Source organism: Hemicordylus capensis, chromosome 6, assembly GCF_027244095.1.
Source record: "Hemicordylus capensis ecotype Gifberg chromosome 6, rHemCap1.1.pri, whole genome shotgun sequence".
In the NCBI taxonomy this organism is placed as follows: Eukaryota; Metazoa; Chordata; class Lepidosauria; order Squamata; family Cordylidae; genus Hemicordylus; species Hemicordylus capensis.
In genome coordinates this window covers 32,691,785-32,717,083 of record NC_069662.1, presented here as the reverse complement: position 1 = coordinate 32,717,083, position 25,299 = coordinate 32,691,785, and the positions used below count along the sequence as shown (strand labels likewise).

The 25,299-nt window shown below is 42.2% G+C and overlaps 1 protein-coding gene across 1 annotated transcript; it reads left to right on the top strand.

The window, feature by feature from the left end:
- Positions 1 to 424: 424 nt before the first annotated feature.
- Positions 425 to 23,939, top strand: LOC128331262 (vomeronasal type-2 receptor 26-like). Its single transcript, XM_053264614.1, has 7 exons — positions 425 to 520; positions 747 to 919; positions 9,327 to 9,618; positions 15,450 to 16,304; positions 17,951 to 18,178; positions 19,824 to 19,950; positions 23,029 to 23,939. The coding sequence occupies exons 1-7, from the start codon at positions 425 to 427 to the stop codon at positions 23,937 to 23,939; spliced, it is 2,682 nt and encodes an 893-aa protein (XP_053120589.1).
- The last annotated feature ends 1,360 nt before the right edge of the window (positions 23,940 to 25,299 follow it).

The following is a 25,299-nucleotide window of genomic DNA, read 5'->3' as shown; positions in this document are numbered from 1 at the left end:
CACCACCCAGGACAGACTAAAGAGGTTTTGGATGCCCCTAGGGATGTGTTGAGCCCCAAAGTCCAGGGGGAAGAGCGCCACTGCCTTGCACAGCCCAAACAAACACCATGTCAAGATGATGGCTGCTGGTATCTCATTGTTCTCTGTTGTTTTAGTTAAAAAGGCAATAATTTGTAGCAACTTTGAAAGGGATACCTTGGGAAATGAAGCTTGCTTATGTGTGCCTCAAGGAGCTGTAAGTGCCTTTGGTGAACTTCTGCAGTCTACAATTTCTTCAGCTGTTCTACAGCTCAGACAATCAGAGAGTCCAAAGACTTTGAAAACGTGATTATCTTCCCTGTAATTATTTTAAATACCGTGATTGAGTGTTCTCCACTGGAAGCCCAAGGGATTTTCAGAAGTAATGGTAGAAGTCATCGGTAATATGGAGAAAAGATATCAATCAGTTGCAAAATCTGACAAAGATTTGCATGTCATGAAGTCTGCTATAAAAAGGGGTCGTACCACTGAAAACTCTGCAGTCAGACGAGCATAAGGCTACATCAGCATGAGAGTGAAAGATATATCAGATGACATATATTTGGGCTTTAGTAAGCATATCTGCAGTGTTCATTATAAAAGACTGTATTATATGTTTTCAGCTACCAGTGTTTTAGTTAGGAATGAAGATTCCAAGGTTTACATTGAGTGAAACGGTCCTAAGAAAGATGCTATTGCTCTTGTTTCTGCTTCTGTTTCTTCATCAGGTTGTCAGCAAGGCCTTGAAGGGAATCTGCAGAGCAACAAATCCCAGATATGAACTTGACTATTACAAGACAGGAGACCATGTTATAGGAGGAGTTCTATCTCTGAATGATCCTATATGTCCGTTAGAGACCTTCAAAGCCATACCTCTCAATTTCAACCACTATATGTCTGAGTAAGTGACAAAGTAGTTTGAATATAGTAAAGAATGATGAAGGTCTTTGAGATTTGCCTTCCAAAAAAATGGATTGTTTTTACAATTGCTCAGGAATGCAAGAGTCATAATCTTGCTCAGTAGTAAACGAGAGAATTAAATTTCAATCAGATGGGCAAATAGACTAAGAAAATATATGGGTCTGATGGATAAACACAATTTTACTTCTGTATTTATAGATGGTTTATGTTTATTTCTTTTCATTCTTGTTTAAATGATTTTACAATACAATATTTCTTCAAATCAATGGAGATCTTTTTGGAAAGATTTATTTGTCCTGTCTTTTTTGGATGGTTGTCTTAGTTCTGTGAATATCATATTTATTTATTAAGAATGTTCAGTTTATGATTGATATATGTATCTATTGTACTTTTTGATCTATGAATAATGAGTAACTTCAGGGAAAGTATAATATCTTATGTTATTACCCAAATATAATATCTTAAGTTAACAATAGTCCTCTCCAGACCTCCTTTATTGTGTTGACAACACAATATGTAGCAGGATCCTGAAGATCCCCTTTATTTCAGATAATTTTATTAGGCAGTGCCAGAAAGTCTAAGGAAATATGGGATCAAGGCCAATGTGATATGCCAAACAGCCCTTAAAGCAACAGTTTGTAAGATCAAGATTATATGACAAAAAGTGTGAAACTAAAGCCTGCCCAGGTGGTGAAAATGGGGAAGGTAGTTGTAAACAGAAAGGGGTCATTTATAAAATCACTTGTATAGAATGTGGTGAATGCTATATAAGAGAAACTCTAAGACATTTAGTTACCAGATTTAAAGAACATCTAGCAGATTCAAAATATATAGAGAAAGACTGATCAACACATATGAAAAATAAAACTAAAGGAAGAAACAAGGCCACTCAAAGTTTGCATTCTGGAGTCAGAACACTGCACACTTTAAAACAAGATAAGGGAAGTGTGATATTTAGGCAAAATGAAACCTGAGGATAATAACAAGGAAGAACTGAAAGAAACTCTGAGTTATTGGTCATTCAAGGGTATATGAAGGAATTTGCTTTCTTACCCTCCTCCCCTTTGTTTTTCTTTTTTAGTGTTAAGCAGGCAAAGTTGTTATCGGCTTTTTCTTCCTCCCCCCCCCCCCAATTATGTGTTAACTAGGTGTTTGACTTGATTGGGGAGAGTTTCAGATAAAATAATGCAGATTTTTAAAAAGTGGAACATCCAACACTGAGGCTGACATGTTTATGTCAAAATGTTTGTTCTCTGTTGTAGTTTTCTTATGTTGTAATTTATGCAATAAAGATGGCCTGGAGAGGATTATTGTTGTAGATCCAACATGTGTATTGTGTCATCTTTATATCAGTTAATATATTAGGTTACTAGACCAAACTGTATTTAGATTGGTTGATACAACCATTGTATGTGGAGGATTGGAAGCATATTACGGAGTCTATTCCACACACTGCAAAAGCACTGCATGTGGACTTAACCACATGCCTAGATAATTTACCACATAACTATTCAGCAACCTACATTTGGAAGCCTCACAGAGGCATGGAGATTGTGTAGCTCACTGTCATTTCCTAACACTGTGAAATAATATGAAAAATGATTCACAGTGGGTTTGCTCACTCTGCAGAACATAACCCAATGCTGCAAAATCAAATGGTGTGTGAGCTGGGCAATTTTAAGAGTTTTATAATTATTTATTGAGGCCCACTGCATAATTTTTCAGCTCTTCTCCCCCTGCTGATTCTCTAAATTCTGATCCTTGGGATTAAACTAAACATGAAGGAAATCTGTGATTAGATTTCCAGTCTGCTTAACATACTTTTAAAAGCAGCTATGGGGTCTCCCACATTGTTATGGGAATGTGGTACTAAGAATAAGAGGGCTCTTACCCCATGCAAATTTGTCAACATAAATCAGCCCTTCCCAACCTCATAAGAACATAAGAACAGCCCTGCTGGATCAGGCCCAAGGTCTATACAGCATCCTGTTTCACACTGTGGTCCACCAGATGCCTCTGGGAAGCCCACAGACAAGAGCTGAGAGCATGCCCCCCTCCCTCCTGTTGCTCCCATGAAACTGGTATTTAGAAGCATCTTGCTTCTTAGGCTGGAGGTGGCCCTCAGACTAGTAGGCATTGATAGACTTGTCCTCCATGAATTTATCTAAGCTCTTCTTAAAGGATGGTGGCTGTCAACTTGGTGATATTATCTTTGTGATAAGATAATTCCATAGTTTAATTATGAATTGTGAGAAAAAGTATTTCGTTTTGTTGGTCCTAAATTTCTTGGCAATCAGTGTCATGGGGTTGACCCCTAGTGTTATGCAAGAGGGAGAAAAATTTCTCTTTCTCCACACCATGCATAATTTTATAGACTCCTATCATGTCACACCGCAGTCTTCTTTTCTAAACTAAAAAGCCCAAGGTATTGCAGCCTTACCTCGTAGGGAGGTTGATCTAGACTCTGATCACCTTGGTTCTTGTCTTCTGCTATTTCACATTTTATTATTATTATTTATTGTTTACATAGTCAGAAAGGTGTTATTGACTGGTTTGTTTTATCCAGACATCGAGTCCTTCCCAAGGACCTGGGATGCCAGAATTTTGTTATCAATATTCTTATTATTATTATAGATATCATCACAAAATAGAGGCTGTTCCCAGTAAAGTTACTTTTCGTAATTGGCTGATGGTGATTTCTATGGCCCCTATGGTGTTGAGATGCTCTTCAAATTGTTTTGGAATTGCACCAAGGCACCAATTACTACTGGGGTTATTTTGGTCTTCTTCTGCCACAGCCTTTCAATTTTAATCTGTAGATCTTTGTATCATGTTATGTTTTCTATTACTTTTTCTTGTGTTCTGCTATCACCTGATATTGCTATGTCAATTATTTTGACTTGTTTTTCTTCTCAACTACAGTTATATCTGGTGTATTGTGTGGCAGATGTTTCTGTGTTTGTAGTCAAAAGTACCATAATATTTTTGCATCTTCATTTTCTACAACTATTTCAGTTTTGTGGTCCCACCAATTTTTGGCTACAGGTAGCTTGTATTTTTTGCAGATTTTCCAGTGTATCATCCCTGCTACCTTGTCATGCCTTTGTTTGTAGTCAGTCTGTGCGATCTTCTTACAACAGCTGATTAGGTGGTCCACTGTTTCATCTGCTTCTTTACAGTGGCGGCACTTGCTCTTTGTTGTTGATTTTTCTACTTTTGCCCTTTTTACATTTGTTCTCAGTGCCTGTTCTTGTGCAGCCAATATTAAACCCTCTGTTTATTTCTTCAAGTTGCCTGTCTTGAGCCATCGCCAGGTCTTGGTGATGTTTGATTTTCCGTTTATATTGTGCCAATGTTGACCACGCAGTGGCTTATTTTTCCATTTTTCTGCTTGGTTCTTGACTTGTTCTTTCTTGTAGGCCTGTTTTGTTTCATTGGTGTTGAATAGTTTCTCGTTATTGACCATTTTAAGTGCATCTTCTTCACTGTCCTTGATATATTCTTCAAGGCCTCTTTTCTCCTCCTCTACTGTTTGATGGACTTGCAGCATTCCTCTTCCACCTGAGCTGCAAGGGAGGTATAGCCTATCTACATCACTGCGGAGGTGCAGAGCATGATTGATGGTCATTATTTTCTGGTTTTATGATATAGCATCTCTAGATCTTCCTGGGTCTGGTCTATTATTCCTGCACTATATCTGATAATATGTATAGCCCAGGTGTTTATGGATTGTATGGTTTTCCCACCATTGAGTTTGGACTTTAGAATTCTTCTAACTCTCCTGATGTATTCATTTCCAATTTTTCTTTTTAACTTCAGTGTGTGCGATGTTATCGGCCTGGAGAATGCCCAAGTATTTGTAATGTTCTTTCTCTTCCAGGTTCTTGATGTTGCTTCCACTGGGCAGTTCTATTCCTTCTGTTTTTGTTATTTTCCCTCTGTTCATTATTAATGCAGCATACTTGTCTAGTCCAAACTCCACTGCTATATCACTACTGAATATACGGACAGTGTTTAGCAGTGATTCGATTTCTGTTTGGACTTTCCATAGAACTTCAAATTGTCCATGTACAAACACCTCTGGTGTTTGGGCAATTTCCTTTCTGTTCAACTGGAAGCTGCTTATTAGTTAGTAAGTGTTGCATTACTTCATCTGCTATTATTCCTGTTAATATTTTGACAGAGGCGTAACTATAGGGGGGGCAGGGGGGGCATGTGCCCCGGGCGCCATCTTTTTGGGTCACGTGGGGGGCGCTGCCATGACCAATTTTTTTTAAAAAAAACACACATTTTTTAAAATACACATTTCTCCTGCTCAGTGCAGCAGCGCTGCAGCAGTCAAGGGAGCGCGTCGGCGCCCCCTCCCCCACGAGCGGTCCCTTCTGCGCCGCCCCCCCATTGCTTTGCTGGCGGCCAGTCAGTGGCCTGGCTTGGCGGCGGGTGGGCGCCTTTAATGCTGCTCACTGTGCCTGCCCGCCCCCGCCCCCCCCCCATTGCTTTGCTTGCAGCCAGTCAGTGGCCTGGCTTGGTGGCGGGTGCCTTTCATGCTGCTCACTGCGCCTGCTCTTGGCTGAGGCTCGCTCGCTCCCTCGCTCGCTTAGTCTGGAACAGCCAGAAAGAGGCCCTCTAGTGGCTTGCCAGCCAGAGGGTCTCTAGTCAGTGACCTGCACGTGGTGGCGCGGTCGCCGTCGCGGAGGAAAGTGTCGTTGCTGGGGCTGGGGCTGCACTGAAGCAGGCGCAGGCAGGACAACGAGGACACACACGGACACCTGGCACGGAAGAAAGGATTCGGCGGCGGGCAGGTGGAAGCAGCAGACCAAGTGTCAGGGTGAGAATGAGTTGCAAAAACTACAGAAGCCACATGTGGGGAAAAAACCATATTAAAGAATCAGGCTTTTATTTAGCTGCCCAACTATGGTTCTCAGGTGCCTAACAGGTGTTAATGTTTGCATTATACGCTCCTCTCTCCGCCCCAAAAGAAAGAAAAACAATCATAAAGATTCTTTGGCACTCAATCTTAAATGCATGCATGTATATGGAACTGAGAGTCAATTCCCACAGCCTGGGTAGTACAGCAGTGTGAGTTGACTCAAGCAGTGTAACATAGCTGCCTGTGCATTGTTACAAGGTGTTTCAAGAGAGTTTTACCATGAGTTCTGCTTGCTGGCATGTTTGTTTTTGCACTGTGAAAGCTTGCCTTGTGATCTCAGTTTACGCTGAAGTGCTCCTATAACAGCTCCATCTCAGAAAAACCTGCAGTGTTAGCTTTAACAAGTGCCTGTGGTATCCTGCTAAAGACAGAGTTTGGCAAGAAAAATGGGGGAGGGGTTATATGCCAGGACCTTTGGAGATTGTCTCTTGCTTGTGAGGAAAAACCTAAGTATATTGTGGTGTGTGTCATCATTGCATCATAATTCTGTTGTTTGAGATACAGGCCAACTCCACAGTGTTGTTGCTTGTGAGGAAAAACCTAAGTATGTAGTGCACCACTCTGGGCTACTTGGAGGGAGAGTTCACATTTTTTGTTATTTATCGCATTTTTGGTTATTTATCGCATTTTGAAATTTTTGGTAATTTTTGTAATTTTTTAAATTTTAAAAATAAAAGTTTTCTGAAACATGTGTGTCAGTCAGATGTATGCTGGGGCGGGGGGCGGGCGCAATTTCAGTGCTTGCCCTGGGTGCCAATTTCCCTAGTTACGCCTCTGTATTTTGAACATGTTTGGTAGGCAGGTTATCGGTCTATAATTACTTGGAACTGCACCTTATGCTGGGTCTTTCGTTATGAGTTGAGTTTTGCAACTTGTTAACCATTGTTCAATATCACCTCCTTGCAAAATGTGATTGAACTGTTTGGATAGTTGTTTATGAAGGCTTGTTAGGTGTTTAAGCCAAAAGCCATGCAGTTCATTGTTGCCTGGTGAAGTCCAATTTTTAATTTTCTTTGCTCTTTCACTTATTAATTCTGGTGTTATTATTAGATCTTGCATTTGTTGGTTACATTTTTCAACCTCTTTCATCCAGCCTGATTTTTTATTATAACCCCCCCCACCCCCAGAATTGCACTGTTTCTTCTTTATTTGGTGTTTCTATGTTTCTTGCATTTCTCCTTCTATGCTTTAGTAGAAACGTTTCTGATTTGACTGGAATTGGAGATTCTGCCTGTGTTGTGTAATTCTTGTTTTGTATCTGCTAATCTTCTTTGACTCTGCTGTTGTTTGCTGCTTTATTATTTCCAGAACTTCTCTAATTTTCCTTGAATCTAGGTGGTATTTTTGGATCAGATACTGTTTGGTGTGTTGATTCTTCAGCTTCTTGTCTTTCATATCTCTCAATTTACTAGAAACTGATCTAAGCCTGGTGATTTCATTTTCTAATCTAATCTTCCATTTAGGTGATGTACTACTTTCTTTTTAATAGGTCCACTGATCTTATATCCTAGCTCTTGTGTTGTTATTTTTTCTGCACTGTACAGTTGTTGATTTGTTTCTTGCAAATTATTGGTTGTTATTTCTGCAAATGCAGCATTGACATCTTTTAATGCCTGAGCAAATTGTTTTTTGGCAACTGTTTTTAGAGCTGGAAGTCAAATCCTGGTGCTTGTTTGGTTCATGTGTTCAGTTATTTTTTGCTTTTGTTCTTATTGCTTTTCTATTAAATGGCATGCAGGTTTTTGAGATGAAGGCAAAGGGGAGGTTGCCTAGTTTTGATTTCAAAACAGTTCAGCGACAGTGGCATCCTCTACTGCTGACACCTCCTCCACCTGAGCCTGAGCAACTACTTCAGTTGGTGGCAATTCTTCTTCCATATCTTGAGCCTGTGTTGCTCTTTGCAGTTCTTCCAGCTCAACTTCTGTGAATACTTTATTTCTTATTATGTATCTTCTCTGGTCTGCTAGCCTTTGTTCTGTTATTTCTGTATCTGGATGATGCTCTTTCCAAATGTGGTACATTCTTTTAAAATAACCTCTTCTAGTTGGACTAGACTTGTAATAGCAGATCATTATTTCCTTGTTGGCATTTTTTGTGTATTTTTTCCGGTTAAGCGACATTTCTTCCAGTAACTGTGCAGTCTCCAGCCCTGTTTGCTCAACTGAAGATCCTGAATCCTGTAGCCCACTTGCCACCAGATGTCCAAGGACTCCAGCACCTGGCACGGTCCTTGTTGACCCAGGCAACGACTGATCCGGTATAGCTTTATTAAAGTTACGTCTCACCATATTGTTGATGGAAGAGGCACTCTTTGTCTGGCTCCTCTGATGAGACCGGTCCAGTATGGTTGAACCTCTGGCATAGCTCTCACCTTTCTCAGAGCACACAAGCCCCACAACCACACCAAGGTAGTGCCTCACTGGGGTATTTCTACTGCTGCTGCTGCTGCTACTACTACTACTGCTACTACTACTACTTTATTCCACTTTTCAACAAAAAATTCTCCACCCTGAGCCATTTTTTGACAGGCAGTATATATATCGATTAAATTAAATTAAATTAAGAACTTTACACAGAAGAAAAAAAGGAAATGGTTCTCCATTCCCAAAGATCTCACAACTGAAGAAGAAACAAAAGTTTGACACCAGCAAAATCCTCTGGAGAGATGCTGCACAGAGGTTTGATATGGACATGAGGAAAATCATACACTTATCAGGACATTTTCTGTAAAGAGAAGAGAGATCCTGCCACACATCTCTGAATCTAATTTGGACCTCTCTTGAACATTTGTAATATGCGGACCCATATGGGGGGAAAGTAGGGATCTGCACTGAACAGATTTAGTGTTCTATTATGATCTCAGAACGCAATGCAAAATTTTTGGAACATTCAGTTGAGCTTGTTCTTCCAATGGAACAACCCTGTTCTGACTTGGAACCTTCTGAGGACCATTTTGGATTCAAAATAGCACTGTTCTGGCCTCTGTGCACACAAGGCAGCTATTTGCATGGTTGTGCTCACCATGCAGATGGCCACTGTGCATGTGCAGAAGCCACAACACCACCATTTGGGAGTCCAATATAGCACATTGAATGCTCAGAACATTTTGACTCAAAACAGGCCAACCTGATACAAACTTGGAACAGGCCTTTCATTTGAAGGCTGTTTTTTTTCTGAATTCAGAACACTTGAAACAGCCTGTTTCAAGTCAGAACATTCCAAGCTCAGTTCTGCACATAACTTAAAAATCATTAGCTCTGTTCAGACATCACTTTGAACATTCCTGGCTAGCAAGAGATAAAGAGGTAGTGTATATTCCGAATGATTCTAGGATTTGGTTATTTCCATTTTGCATTATATTATACAGCAGGTTTGAAAGATATTATTGACTCCAAGCCTTCAGGCTAAAATTAAATAAATACATGAAAAACATTGGAATACATTATTTTCTTTGTAGGTTCGTGAGAAAGAAGTACCAACATTCCTTAGCCTTCATTTTTGCAACTGATGAGATCAACAAGAATCAAAAACTCCTACCTAATGTCACCCTGGGCTTCCGCATCTATGATAACTTGTTCCAGAGTAGTGTAAACTACGATATCACCTTGTCCCTGCTGTCTGAACAGAAACAAGGCTTCCCAAATTTCAGGTGTGGCAGTCAGTACAAGATGTCTGCAGTGGTTGGAGGGCTGAGCTCTGAAACTTCTATCCAGATAGCCACCATCTTAGGCCTCTATAAAACCCCACAGGTAGGCAGGTGTGAAAAAAGAGCTGAGCAATGTCATTTACAAATTCATCATGGAAGTGTTGCTCCTCATCCATGCAGATGCAAAAGGGCTGGATTTCGCTCACATAGTCTTTGAAAAGTCACGAAGTTGCAAGCTGGCATGCTTTTAGATATAATGAATGCACTAATGGGCCAAGTTGCACCTCTGCCCCTCATGTGTGTACAGAAAATCTCAATGGCCAGATGTTTCTACTCTAAATGAGATATTTGGAGTGTTTCGAGCTCAAGAGAGAACACCCTTCAAATAAAGAGCCTGTTTTGAACTTGCAATGAAACACCAACCTTTCAATTTTAAACCTTTCAACATTCTCACCTCTATTTTGGAGGCCTGTTTTGTTGCAGAGAAATTACTTATCCTTTATAAGCAATTGTACAGGAAGCCAACTCTAACTGAGAAACAAGAGTGTGATATCTATTACTAATAGAAACATAGGCTATGAAAATAATAAACAGACTACCAGTCTCTTATGCAGAGAGAGGGAAAACCTCTTGGTTTGAAATCAGAACAGCAATTGAAGGAGCGGACAAACAAACCCTAACTGCACCCCCAAGCCAGTACATTGTATGGATGTGCACACATTTTTTGGCACCTCTATTTTGGACAACAAAATGATTTTGAGATCCCCCAAGCAAAACATTCCAGCAGGGTTGGTGAGCAGGTGCTTTAAAAAGAAGGAAGCATGTCTTACCTATCCCTGTAGCTCATCCTCCATGTCCCCGCCACCCTAGCATGGCACTGTCCATAACAAACAGCCCGACTGTCCATTCCTACAAGCTACACCTTGAGGGGGTTTTCCAGTTTGGGGACAGGAAGTTCCCTGTTCCCAGCATCCTGTGAACATTGTCATCACGGAAATGGAATCTGCACATGCATGGATGTCACCTTTAGTGCTCAGCAACACTGCTGAGCATTCAAGATGGCGTCCGCACATGCACAGACACCATTTATGTGACAACAGCGCCCACGGGATGCTGGGAACAAGGCACTTCCTTTTCCCAAACAGGAAGTCCGCATATGGTGTAGCTACAGTGGGGCTTTTTGCAGTGCTGTTCTGGGGTGGTGGGGGGCGACTGTCAGGGTTGTGGAGGGGCAGGTAGGATATACCTCCCTCCATTTAAAGTGTCTATTCACCACTGCCCTGGCTGTGCTTGAAGCGCTTCATGCACATCCCTAGTACACAACTACATTTAAAGATAGACAAGCATGCCCCATAGATAGAACTCAGATAACAGTTGTAGTAAATTCCAATTTCCCCCTTTTTATTTTCTTGGTCTTCAATTCCAAGCACAAAGCATCCTCTCTAATAAAACGCTTGGTGTCCGTCCATGGATGGACACCAAGCATGCGTTCGTGTCTGCCTGTTCTGGGCATGCGCGAAGCGCATGCTTAGAACAGAACAAGGCAGCTGCGAACGCCAGCACCCAGCGGCCATGTTGGGTCCGGGAGAAGGAGAAGTGGCCGCCGCCCACGCCGGAAGGAGAGTGCGGGCGAGGTGGCAGCGGCGGAGCCGCGGCCACGGCCAGAGGTGGCCGTGGCCGTGGTGGGGCAACTGGCGGCGGGAGTGCGGGTGAGGCGGCGGCGGGGTGACTGGCTCCATGGCGGGGCGGCAGGACGGACAGGAAAGGACTGGGTCCGCTGGCGGCCACACTCAGAGGGCCGGGGTCTCCTGGAATGAAGGAGAAGCGGGGACCAGGGAGGGCAGAGGCGGCTGCGGCGGAACCGGCCCTGCCGCGGGGAAAGCTTGGGCCCGCCGCAGGGAGCGAATAAAAGGTAGAAGAGTCTTCTGGGCAGGGGGGAGGGGGGAGGTCAAGAGGAAGTGGGGGTGGGCCCCGAGCACTTACTAGCGCCCGTTATTTAATGGGCATGAAAACACTAGTTTTTTTATAGTGTGATACAGTCTTGTCTTTTCTGATTGTAGCGTTGTATCTGTCTCTGGATCTGGCATGCCAGATTTTTATGTCCTGGCATGCCAGATTATTATGTCCTGTATGTCCTGGCATTTTCTCCCCTATGGCTGGGTTCCACAGCCATAGGGGAGAAAGTGCCATGACATACAGGGCATGGCTGAGCAATCCCTTTATTAACTCTGCTTGACTGTCTCGCGTCTTGTACTATCTCAATCTCCCCTTCTTGATTAGAACTCTTTGGTTCTGACTCAATCTCCGCTTCTCTGTCAAGTCTCTCTATTACATTATAGTCTATGATTTATTTATTGAGAAATTCATTTATTCATTTATTGGGAAATTTAGGTAAAAGGAAGACATCACATTGGCATTTGACTCTTGCCTCTCATCAAAATATGGAACACTGTGCAGTTTTACAGCCTCTGCAACGAGATCAAGTATTCTGTAGCTTTTGCTGTTTATAACTTATGAATATTCCTTCTTGGGATGTGTGAGAAGGTTCAGAATAGAACTGGTTCAAAATCGAACCAATTGAGATTAAAGGCTTGGGGTTGAGCCGAACCACCCACAGTTTGACTCGACCCTGTCCTGAATCTCCTCCCCACCCCTCGAACCTCCCTGGTCATGCCCAGGCCATGCAGAGGCCAATTGTGCAGGCACAACAACCTCCAAAATGGCTACCTTTCCCTGTTCAGGGAAAGTCCCGAATGAGTTGAAGAACGGCAAAATGGGGCCCTTTTTTTTGAAAGAAGGAAGGCTGGTGAGGGGAGGGAACCTCCGTGGAACCCACCCCTATGCCTCAGAGAAGCCCCCCAGAGGGGGTACGTTGTTTTTTATTAATACTATTTTTTTCATGAATGGTCTGCAAACCCCCTGGACCGGACCTAACCAAGGGGGTTGAGAGGGTATCAGACCGAACTGGCCCAGTCAGGTTGGGGTCCAGTTTAGATTCGATCTGATGCACAACACTAATTCCTTCTTCAATTCTGAAATCTAATTTTCTTATTCGTTCTTTAGGAATATTTGCTATGCTTTGCATTCAAATACTCTAAGATTAGTTAAGTTAGGTTTTGTCCCATTCCACAGTTCAGAGGGTGTTACTCCTTTTATTTTAGTTGGAAGTCTATTCTGCAGATAAATTGCAGTCATTACAGCTTCTCGCCAGTATTTGTTTTCCAGACCTGCAACAAGAAGCATAATCTGGAAAGTTCAGTTCTTTCACTCTGCCAGTCCAGTTTGCTATGGAGTATAAGATATTGTTACATAAGAACCTAAGAACAGCCCTGCTGGATCAGGCTCAAGGCCCATCTAGTCCAGCATCCTGTTTTGCACAGTGGCCCACCAGATGCCGCTGGAAGCCACAGGCAGGAGTTGAGGGCGTGCCTCTCATGCTCTCTCATGTTTAATTCCTTGTTGTTTTAAGTATTACTTAATATCTTTTCCAATCCATTCCCCACCATTATCAGAGCAAAAATTCTTAGATTCCCCCCCCCCCCAATTTATTCCTCATTCGAGCTACGTATTCTTTAACTTTTGGGAAACTTTTCACTTTTCACTTTTAGTAGATATGTGTAAGTAGAGTCAGAAAAAATCATCTGTGAAGGTCAGGAAATAGAGATGATTTCCTGGTGTCTTTACTGGGAAGGACACTCAAATATCACTGTGAATCAAATCCAAAACCTCTTTGGATTGCCTTTCTGTGGTTGATGAATATGTTCCCTTTGTTGCTTTTGCTTTTGCACATTCAAATCATTTGACTTCACATTTGCGTAGTTTAACTTGTAGCTTTCTTGCCAATTGTTCTTTTACTAATTTTGAAATGCTTTCCTTGATTGGATGCCCAAATCTGTGATTCCATAAACTAATGAAATCCTTGTGTACACACTCAATTGCAACATTAGCTTGTAGGGATGTGCAAATCCATTATAATTCAAATTGATTCATTTCAAATCTTGGTGATCCAAGTGATTCAAATATGAATCAAGTCACCCCTTAAAAGGGCAATTCAATTTGAATTGAATTTTTGAAATTTGATTCAAGAGCTGTTTGGCACCTTTTATAAACCATTCAGTTCCTCTGACTGGTTAGTAAATGTGCCAAAACAGGGTCAATGGAATTTGAATTAAGTTCAAATCAGATTTTCAGACCACATTTGAATTTCATTTGAATTCCAAAAAAACCTTTGAAATATGATTTGAATTTGAAATGAATAACTTTTTTCATACACATCTCTATTCACTTGCTCGCTTTCGCAATCTATTGAATAAAGTTCACCATCTTTCAATATGCCTTTTATCAAAAGCTTTCCTCCTTTGAAATTAATGCCATGGTCCCTTCTTAAAAGAACTCTGCATCCATGCTTTGTGGCTGTTTTTATACTCATTAAACTGTTTTGCAGGCTTGGCATACAGTATGTCCCTGGAATACATACTTCATTCACTCTATCTGCACCAAGATTAAACTTCCAATATATTGTCCCTTTTCCTTCTGCAAAAATTTGCTGCCAATTATCAAAGTATATAGGACTTCTGTTACCCATGCTTATCTTAAAGAAATCTTGCAAATTATTGAGAAAATGTAAAGTAGCACCACAGTCCAATATATTTGTTTCCCTTTGGAAACAATAAATATTTAAATATTTGTTTAAGATCACCTTCTTTCCCTTTTCTTTTATGGTTTGGGTGGTAGGTATCCACCATCATGCCCTACCACACAACCCACTCTGGTGTCCCTAGGAGCTAATAATGGGGTGTTTTGAGTTTTCCTATTGTTCCCTGTGGCTGAAACACTTGATACGTTTTGGGTTTGTTTCATTTAAACAGCTGTCTCAACTGCTGTTTTGACAGAATGTTCTGGCCATTTTGCATTTTCTTTCAAGTTCAAAACAGAACACAAAAACCATTTCATGTACATCCCTAATCTGAGTGGCAGCTGTCGCTCCTCCCCCCCCCCACAAAATGGTGGTCATCTTTTTAGGAGCCAAGTAGCTTGGCTCATCAAATTTGAAATGAAAAGTTAATTTGTGAGCACACTGATAAATTATTGGGTGAAGGAGGAGACCATCGAGCAATACTGTGTGAGGCTTGATAGCACAGAGAAGTTGTCCTTAAAATGAATGTCACAACCAACCCTAAAGATGTTGTGGCTTGTGGATGGCAAGGCTGCCTGAAGTACATAGACCCCCATTGAGGGCTGGCTGAGATGAGTAAGAATGTGTCAGGGCTAATCAGATGCTTTAAGCCAAGGTGTGATTACTTGTTAGGGATTTGTGGCAAGTGTGATGTATTCTGCTTCTCAGTGATGGGGGGGTGGGTCTGTGGAGGTCCCCCCTCCACCCACTGGCCTCCCTTCCTTTAAAATTCACCTGGTTTGGCCATCTTTGACTCTTTCCAGGAATATCCCCTGGCTAAGTGGCCATTTTAGAAGGCACTGCAACTGCGCCGTAAGACCCTGTGTGGCTGGGTCATGAGCCAAGCCACACAGGGTCCTACTGCATAGGGGCGGAGGCCTCCAAAATTGCCGTCACACTAGGGAATAGGCCCAGAAAGGTCCGAAGATGCACCAAACGGGTGAATATTAAAGGAACGAAGGTTGGCGGAGGGGACCTCAGTAGATCGCCCGCTACCTTGGAGAAGCCCCTCGGAGGGAGTACATTCAATAAAGGCTCGCTGAAGGCCTCCAGACCAAACCGAATGGGTGGTGGTGGGATTTCAAAGGGGGCTAAAAACAAACTGGGCACATCCCAGTTTTGTGCACATCCCTATCCTTAATATCAACATTCTGCTGTGAAAAACATCAGACAGAATTCTTGGCAGCATGACTGCTTCTGTGTGATGAGGGTTTTCTCTTTTTCACAGATCTCGAATTCTGCATGTTCTTTCTCCTCAGATTAGTTATGGATCAAGTCACCCAGTGCTGAAGGATAAAATTCAGTTTCCATTTTTTTATCAAATGGTTCCAAATGAAGCCTCTAAATATGAAGGGATAGTAACTTTGTTACAGTATTTCAGATGGACATGGGTTGGTCTCATTGTTTCAGATGATGACAGTGGAGAAGATTTTATCCAAACCCTGCAAACAATGTTCAGTAGAAATGGCATTTGTGTTGCTTTCACAGAAAAGGTGCCACCGATCTTTATTCAATTGAATGAGTCTGGGAATCACATATCTTCGACGCAAAATATCCTGGCAGATCTCACTGCAAGTAGAGCCAATGTGATTATTGTATATGGGGACACAAGTTCCATGAAACATTTAAAATTCGTGCTAAATGAATATGGACCATTGACAAAGACCTTCCCAGAGAAGGTTTGGATCACAACAGGTCAGTGGGATTTGGACACATCAGCTTCAGTGAATGATTGGTATATCCAACACTTCCATGGTTCTTTGTCCATAGCAACCCACAAAAATGATGTGCCAGGATTTTCAACTTTTCTCCAGACCTTTAACCCTCGCCAACACCAAGATTATCTTTTTCTTCAACAATTCTGGGGTGATGCATTTGAGTGCTTTATGACCCCAAATCCCTATGCAACTATAACAATTCCCCAAAACTGTACAGGGGTAGAAAAACTGGAGAGTCTTCCAGACACTGAGTTTTCAATGAGGATGTCTGAGGAAAGCTACAGTATCTACAATGCAGTCTATGCTTCAGCACATGCTTTACATACCATGTATTCGTATGGACGGACGATGCCAGAAAGACCCAAAGTGGGCCTTCAAGGAATGCAGCCATGGAAGGTTAGATCTTTAATATTATACTATGTGCAATGGGGTGGCTCTTGTTTGTACATTCTGGTCCTGGCTTACATCCTGACTAACAAAGCACCAGTGATGCTGTGGTGGCTGCTATTGACAAACTCAGCATCAGCAATCACACAGTGGGGACAATGGACTTTGAAAACCTCATCTTCACCTGGAAGAATTCTGTGTCACCTGAAACTTTGTTTTTTTATTTGTATTCTTATCATATGGGCTGAGTCCTCTTCTCTTCAAGCAAATGAATGAGGGGTTTGCATGCATGTGTCTCTTTCATTTAGTGCTGAATCTTTAAAGGACAGCAAAGCACCAAAAGTGGGGGTCACTGAGAAAACATTTCAGAGAATTACATGGCAACTTTATAGCAAAATTCTGTTTTCCTCTTGTCATACCAAAACGTTCAGAAAATCAGGTCATCATAAGGCAGTATAATATTCTGGTGGGCTTCAACTAACATTCTGACACTCCATTTTCACACAAGACTGACAATGTAACATGGATCTCTGCCTTTGAGAAAAAGTTGCAAGGGATATTCATTTTCTGCTAGGTTCCACTTGCATATCCACATTATAACACATGATATTAGACTGTCCCCTGATTCTTTGAGAACTTGCCATGGGGCAAACAACTTTGTTTCTCACAATGTCTTGGATGACAAATGTGTTCAAATCTCACTCCATCCCAGATATTCACAAATGCTTATTAAAATTAGATGACTTGGGAATGAAAGATGTTTCTATGGAAGGAGAGATATTTGAGAATAACGATGTGATTTAGTCCTGGATTTTTTTTAGTTTTTAGTTTTAGAACTCCTTATGGATTTCTGGAGTAGGTCACCTGTTTCATTCATGGAAAACCTTAGCTTGGCTGACCTTCAGACTACAGACTACTGTACCAGCCAGTTCTGCTATGTAAAAAGCTTGTCTTCCAGACTGTGACAAACTGTGACATGCCTCCTGCAGTGAAACCTCTTCCTCAGACCATACATGGTGGGGTGGGACACAAGGAAGGAGAATAGTTTAAATCTGCAGTGTGTTGATATAATGGGTACATCAACTAATGACAGAAGAAAGTTGCACCAATTTCTAAGTTTTGTAATGATTTTCTTAGCAATAAATAAAACAGTGACGACAATAAATATTTATATACTGCTTTGCTACAAAAGTTCTCAAAGAGGTTTACATAGATATAAATAAATAAAATGTCTCTTGCTGTCCCCAAAGGGCTCAAAAATCTAAAAAAAGAAATATAAGATGGAAACCAGCAAAGGCACTGGAGAGGTGCTTTGCTGGGGATGGATAGGGCCAGTTGCTCTGCCACTGTTGAACAAAGAGAATCAACACTTTGGAAGGGTGCCTCCTTGCTCAGTTAGTAGTGGAAACAGAGGGACAAGAGAGTACTTCTCAGGACTACTAAAACCGAAGTTGCCTTTGATAAGAGTCCAACTGACTGAAATTAGAGACCTCCAATGCACAAAGTAGTGGTTTTCACAACATGAAGTTCATAGCACCAGAGAAAGAGAGAATTCAGCCAAGTGAATGCAAGCATTTCCATATTCCTATGTGGACATCCTTATCTGAAAGCTTTACCTTATCTTGTGAATCCTGAAATTTTGTCTTCCTATGTAGCTTCACCCATTTTTGAGAAAAGTCCATTTCAACAACAGTGCCTGGGACGAAATATTTTTAAATGAAGATATGGAATTGTCTGTTGGGTATGACATTATTAACTGGATCATTTCCCCAAATAAATCCTTCACGCAAGTGAGAGTTGGAATGATGAATTCCCAGGCGTCCTTAGACCAAAAGTTTATCATTGAGCAAGGTGCCATTATATGGCCCAGGAAATTTCACCAGGTGGGTATTCTAGAGGTTAGGCCTTGGGACATTGCTGTTCCCAGTAGACATGAGATACATATTAAAAGTTGCTGATTATTTCTTGAGCATGGGGTTGAAATGCCATTTTTAATATCCTTTTGAAATTTATGACATAATATTATATTTAGCAGGGGGAAAGCCCATTTTGACTAGGACAGGATTTGTTATAAAGACACTTCTACTGGTGGAAACCAAGTTATGCATCTGCTGTAACCGGTATGCCAGTGGAACAGCAGAATGCTGTACTGGCATACATGCACCATCAACAGAAATGCTGCCAATGGAGGCCCAAAACAGGGTGAGATGTGGGCATGTTGGGAGGGAGAAAGGGAGGCTAAAGGCGACAGCATCTCCAGGCCCCATCCAGGTCCCTGAAAGTAATTTAATGCTGCTGATTGTTCAGGCAGCATTAAAAAACACCAACTGAAAATCAATGGCTTCTGTCCCCTCACTGGCTTACATACTGAGCAGAGATTGATAGTTCCAAGAGACTGACAGAGGCTGCTCTGCGGTTCCGGAGGAGTGCACAGTTGTGACACAACTGCAATCATTCCCAATGCAAATAGCATCACAACCGCAAATCTTGTGGTGGGTTTTGATAGCATTGATCATGGTATCCTGCTGGGTAACTTGAAGGAGGTGGGTTTGGGGGGCACTGTTCTACAGTGGTTCCGTCCCTACCTCTCTGGCAGATTCCAGATGGTATCGCTTGGAGACTGTTATTCTGCAATGAGAGAACTAAAGTGTGGAATTCCACAAAGCTTCATATTGTCTCCAATGCTTTTTAACATCTAGATGAAACCACTGGGAGAGAAAAGCAGGAGGTTTGGTCTATCAATATGCTAATGACACTTAGATCTATTTCTCCATACCAACGTCATCAGGAAATGGCTTGACCCACCTAAATGACTGACTGGAGGCAATAATGGGCTGGATGAGGGATAACAAGCTGAAGCTGAATCCAAATAAGATGGAGTTACTGTATGTAGGGGGTGGAGACCTAAGGGATGGTTTAGATCTTCCTCTTCTGAATGGCAAACTTGAGTGGCTGCTGCAGAAGCTGCAGTGGTGGCAGGGATATTTCCTGTCACTGCCACCCCAAAGCATTTCTTCTGAGTTTGCAAGTGCTGCACTGTGTCTTGGTTAAACGGTGCTAACTAGCCACTTCTCCCTTTCTCAACAGCTAAGCATGGCCGCTTTGCAAAACCAGAATCAAGTCCAGAGTTATTACTGCTTGAACTCAGTTCTGATACATCAATTTTTCCAACATCCTTGTTATGGCTACATGACATTAGTGTCATGTAGGTGGGACACTCCTCCAGTCTAATACAAAAGGTCAAGAGAAAATAAGGGCTGAATAAAACCTCAGAGAGGTGCAAGCCCTTTAGCCATTCTCTTAGCATCCATATCATGGTGACACATTTCCTATAAAACTTGCCATATCAGTATTCTGCTTGGATGCAATGTTGTGTTGCTGCAGAAAGGAAGTTGAAATTTTTTTTCATGTATCACATATATGTTTTGGAAACATAAACATATCAGATTTCAATATAGGATGTATAAAAATGAATTGCCATGATAAACTGAATTCAATCAATCTTCTTTCCCTTTTATTTGTGGTTAGATGTTGCCTCAATCCATCTGTACTGAAAGATGCCACCCTGGATACTATAGAAAAATTCGGGAGGAGAAATTGTCTTGCTGTCATGATTGCTTCCAGTGTCCAGAAGGGACATTTTCAAATGAAACAGGTAAATGATTCCAGCAGCCATTCCAAAGAAGGTGTATAGGAGGAAATCATAGAATGACTACAGTTCTATCCATCATTATCCTTTTCTCCTTTGTATTATACTTTCTCTTTGCTGTGGAATAATCTCTGACTGATCACACCCTTGCTTTTTTCAATAGTGCCCACATTCCTCACTCTCCTTCTTCTGTTTCTTCTGCTTGCTCCTTCAATACTCCCTTTCCCACTTTCAATCCATCCTGCCCTTACCTTTAATCTAAAGAAACAAACGTTTGGCCCATCATCCCACTTGAACTCTTCACATACTCCCCTTCTATGCTTCTCTCCAAAGCCCTGAAACATACCGCTTACTCCTTTCTCAACTCTCTCTCCTCCAGTTCTTCCGATGACAATCTCCAAGATGGCTTCTTTCCTCAGTGCACCACTGAAACTGTAGAGACTTCTCAGTGGCAATCTAAGCATCTCATAGACCTCATCCTTCTTGCCTTTTCTGCCATCTGATACAGCTGCTGACTCCCTCTTGCTTGACTCCCTCTTTGCTCTAGATCTCCATGATTCTGTCCCCTGTATGTTCTCTTACCCATTTTATCTTTTTTCAGTTTTTGCAAAGAAGGAAGCACTTATGCTCCCCTTCTTTCTCTTATGATTCCTTAAGGCACTGTTCTTCACCCTCTGTTATTCTTTCTCCAGACACTATCCCGGGGTGACATAATCACATCCCCTGGTTTTCATTGCAAAATGATGATGCCCAGATATATCTTACAAGCTGATGATACTCAGAGATATGTTACTCAAAAGGATCTTTATCCCTCCACCCATTGGCTCTGCTACGACTGTAGACTCAGAATGGGTAGCCCTGTTCCCACCGTGGCGAATATGAGGAACAATGGGGATGCAGCTTGTGAAGCCGTCAGAGGCTGCTTTTCTATGTACAGAGAAGCAGCAGCATTGGTGATGTCTTCCAGCACTGTTAGCACTGTGCATCATGTCAGCCTATAATAATTTATCAGCTGACATGAAGTCAAAACAAGACGGTTGCTATTTTTTTGGCGGTGACAGCCATTTATTCTTCATACTGAGACTAGGAACAGGGCTGCCATTTTCAACGCAAATCATCCTTGGAACACGGCATTGTGGAAATAAAAATGGAGTGCAGCAATTGAAGGGAGCTTCAGGAGCTCTGGTATCTGTGCCTCACTCAGAACTGCATCACCCTATCATACTGAACCCACAGAACTCCCCCCATCCTAAATTAAATGGAGGGAAGGTTTCAACTCAGCTTTACTTGAAATCTATTCAGCATAACACAGCTAAAGGGTGTCATATGGTGGCCAGCTTCATGTTTGGAAACAACCCTATTTTGTTTTGTTTTGTTTCCGTCCTACCAGAAATTAACAATAGCAGTATATTACCATACTTGCCTGACTGGCTGCATAGGTCTCGGTGAGTTACAAGTGGTGTAGTGGTTAGAGTGTTGGAGTAGGATTGGGGAATTCAAATTTCCTGTTCAACCAATGAACTCTCAGTCTAATTGACCACAAAGGGTTGTTGTGAGGATAAACATCACACCACATTACACTCCTTGCAGCAACAGCAGGATATACAAGTAAAAATAAACAATCACAGAATTCCCCTCCCCTCTGCCTCGTGCGGAGGGGAGGGAGTTTGTCTCAGCCCCTCTATTCATGAGGCCCAAGAAGCAGCCTGATTGGCTCTTCTTGAAGCGGGGGCGTGGTTTCGGCCATAATCGGCCGATCCACGCCCCAAACGCTCAGTCTGTTTTCAGATCTCCCCTCCCTCCCATCCCTGTTACAGAGCGGGTCTAGTGACTGGTCGCCTTCTGGGGCCGAGTAGGAATTATTTGCTCCCAACGCATTGGCCACTGTTGGGGTTTTTTCTGCCTACTTCGTTCTGTTCTCAGGTTTTTAGGTTGGCCACAATGGCAGTAACAGTGCGGGCTGAGGGGTAAATTGAGGTTAGAATTCGGTGACCACCCTTGGGTATTTAAAGGGTGATGGGTTAATCGCTCCTTTGTGGCCTGTGCGGCACAGGGAGAATGGTTGCCAGGAAACCTGCTTCAGGACTTCACCAACCTTTGGGCTGTGCAGTCCGGGGTGGATGAAGGCCTTGAAGAATCCAGATCACCTCCTGCAAAAGGGGTGGTTGGCTTTGAAGGAATTAGGCGGGGAGTACCTGCCTTTTTTCCTGAGCCAGGGTGTGTCGCCCATTCAGGCTATGGGCAGGGCCTTGGGCCCTTGCACATACCTAGGGACCCGCACTGTTTTAAAGGGTGATTAATCACCTGATGTTCCAGTTCGCTATACCTGTTGTTTTAATAAATTGTGGCCCTTTTTCACCCATAATTATGTCTCTGTGTCTTCTTGGGCTAGGGGCTGGGGACAATATCTCTCTGCCCCTCCTCAAATTTTGCTGGCCCTCTCTGCGGGCAGTGGCGGTTGCAGCAAGGGTGGAGTGGGAGAGGAGAAAGCAACCCCCTTTTACCTTATTTTAAAAAGGAAAACCTTTTATATTTAAGGTAAAAGGGCAGAAATGTCCTTTTTGCCTATGGGCAGCAAAAAGCTTGATCTGCCCCTAGCAGTTGTGACATCGTCCAGCATGTTAGCATGTCAGCCAGTAATAATTTATCAGGCGATGTGAAGTCAAAACAAGTCGGTAGCTATTTTTTTGGTGGTGATTACCATTTATCCCTCACAAGGAACAGGGCTACCATTTTCAGCCATATAATCCTTGGAACATGGCAATGTGGAATTCAAAATGGTATGCAGCAACTGAAGGGAGCTTCAGGAGCTCTGATACCTTTGCCTAACTGAAAACTACATCAGCATAACATCTTGCCTGACAGGCTGCATAAGTCAAGGTGAGTTACCTGTGGTGAAGTGGTTAGAGTGCTGGAGTAGGATTGGGGATTTCAAATTCCTGGTCAACCATGAAACTCTCATCTTAGCTGACAGAAAAGGGATGTTGCGAAAATAAACATCACATCACATTGCACTCCTTGGAGGAACAGCAGGGTATACAAGTAAAAATTAATAATCACAGAAAATCTCTCTGCTCCTTTCAGATGCCTATCAGTGTAAAAAGTGTCCAGAAGATGAACATCCCAACAAGAATCAAGACTGTTGTATCCCTAAAGCCATAACCTTTCTGGACTATGATGAACCTTTGGGGATCAGTTTGATTACCGCCGCACTTGCTTTCTCTCTACTCACAGCTTTGGTGCTTGGAACTTTCATGAACTATCAGAACACTCCCATCATCAGAGCCAACAATCGGGATCTTACCTACCTTCTGTTAATCTCCCTCTTGCTCTGCTACCTTTGTACCTTTTTGTTTATTGGACGTCCCAGCAGGATGACCTGCCTCCTTCGACAGACTGCTTTTGGCAATATCTTTTCCCTTGCACTTTCTTGTGTCTTGGCCAAAACCATCACTGTAGTTCTGGCATTCATGGCCACAAGTCCTGGAAACAACATGAGGAAATGGTTAGGGAAGAGGCTGTCTTATTACATTATACTATTTTGCTCTATAATTCAACTTGTCATCTGTGTTGCCTGGCTAGGTACAGCTCCCCCATTCCCAGATTTTGACATGTTCTCACAAGCTGGCCAAATCATCATTGAATGTAACGAAGGCTCCAGCACCATGTTTTACATTGTCCTGGGTTACATGGGCATTCAGGCCAGCGTCAGCTTCACTGTGGCCTTTCTAGCCAGGAAACTGCCTGACAGTTTCAATGAAGCCAAGTTTATCACCTTCAGCATGTTGGTCTTTTGCAGTGTCTGGGTCTCCTTTGTCCCAGCCTATCTGAGCAGCAAGGGCAAATACATGGTGGCTGTGGAGATCTTCTCCATTTTGTCCTCCAGTGCAGGTTTGCTGGGTTGCATTTTTGCCCCTAAAATGTACATTATTATGCTAAGGCCAGAAGTTAACACAACAGATCATTTCTTTAAGAAAAAGGGCAAGAGTAAGTAAATTGCAGAGTTATTTGCAATGGCACAAGTTCCTTCCTCAGAATTACCTCAGAAGGAAGGAACAACATATATGCGAGGAAAGGATTTTGTTCCCCAGTAAAAATTTCCAAAGCTCGATTATCTTTATGCAAAACCACATCTTTACTATAGAATCTAAGATAGAGATTGATAATGGAAAAGCAATCCTGTGATCATATGCTAGCACTGAGTTCTTTTATTGAGTTTTATTGCATTTGCAGTATTGATCTATACTCAGGTTTCTCTTCAGATCAGTATTGATATGTGATGTAGTTTTGAAAATGTTGTATGCCTAGAAAGTGAGAGTTTTGTCTCTGTGTTGTATTTTTGGCCCTATTGTGAAGATGGCAAAAATGACAGTAGAAATTGTTTGGAAACAGAAACAAAACAATAAAAGATTCAGAATGATGTCAAGGTGTGCACCTACATTTACAATAGTGTGTGCTCTTCTGTTCTATTCCAAAAGCACATCGCATAGCTGAAGTGGAGTTGCAAAAGAGCTCAAATGTTGAGGTGGCTGGGGCACCTTCTCTGTAAGTAATCACTTTGGAAGGCAGGCATTGGCTGCTGAATGCCCAGAGAGTGGCTCTTGCCATCCTTCCCATCTTGTTCATAGTGTTCCATCAAAAGTTCAAAAGCTTCCTGCTTTCCTCCCAAACCTACCTCCCCCTTTGCCTCAAGGTCCCTCATGGTGTTCCAAATTTTATTTCCTTTTCTTAAGGATGTGGTAGGGAGGACTTCTGACGGGCTTGTTGATATTAACTTTAAATGCTGCTAAATGCTGCTACCAGCAAGCACAGTAGGAAGCTGTGGATAATGATGGGAAATTTAAGTTTGGAACGTCCAGCATTTCACACCCACCATATAGGCACTGTTTATGGGGGGCTCACATTTTTAGACTTTTCCAGTAATTGCCCACAAAACTGCCCATGACTTTCATGGTAAGTAAGGGAAAGCAAAAATGTGAATCGTGAATCAGTGCAACTCGAATAAATAAATAAATAAATAAATAATAACAACAACAACAACTCAGGACAGGCTTGAAGTGTCTCTCCATAGAAGTGAACCTGCTTGGGTAATGTTGGGGAGGTTTATGTGGCTAGCAGCAATGGAAGAGTGAAAACCATATGAATCTGGGCCAAATGTTAGCTGGCTTTATTTGAGTGGGGCAAAGCTTTCCTTTCTGGCTCTCCTCTTTGAAGTCTATGCCTGAGAAAGGTTATTGAGACTTTGTGACAGGTCTACTGTCTCCCAGTGAACCATCAGATTGAGAAGAGATTCGAGACTGTATTTCCCAGATGCATTCCAATACAGCAGCCACTGCACCACCACAGACTTTCTGT

What these genes read in the sequence shown, in the direction of transcription:
- LOC128331262 (XM_053264614.1), top strand. Translation starts at nt 425, where the DNA reads ATGGAGAAAAGATATCAATCAGTTGCAAAATCTGACAAAGATTTGCAT. An exon ending in TTCAACCACTATATGTCTGA is followed by an intron (nt 920 to 9,326) that starts GTAAGTGACAAA and finishes TTTTCTTTGTAG; the next exon opens with GTTCGTGAGAAAGAAGTACC. An exon ending in AAGGAATGCAGCCATGGAAG is followed by an intron (nt 16,305 to 17,950) that starts GTTAGATCTTTA and finishes CTTCCTATGTAG; the next exon opens with CTTCACCCATTTTTGAGAAA.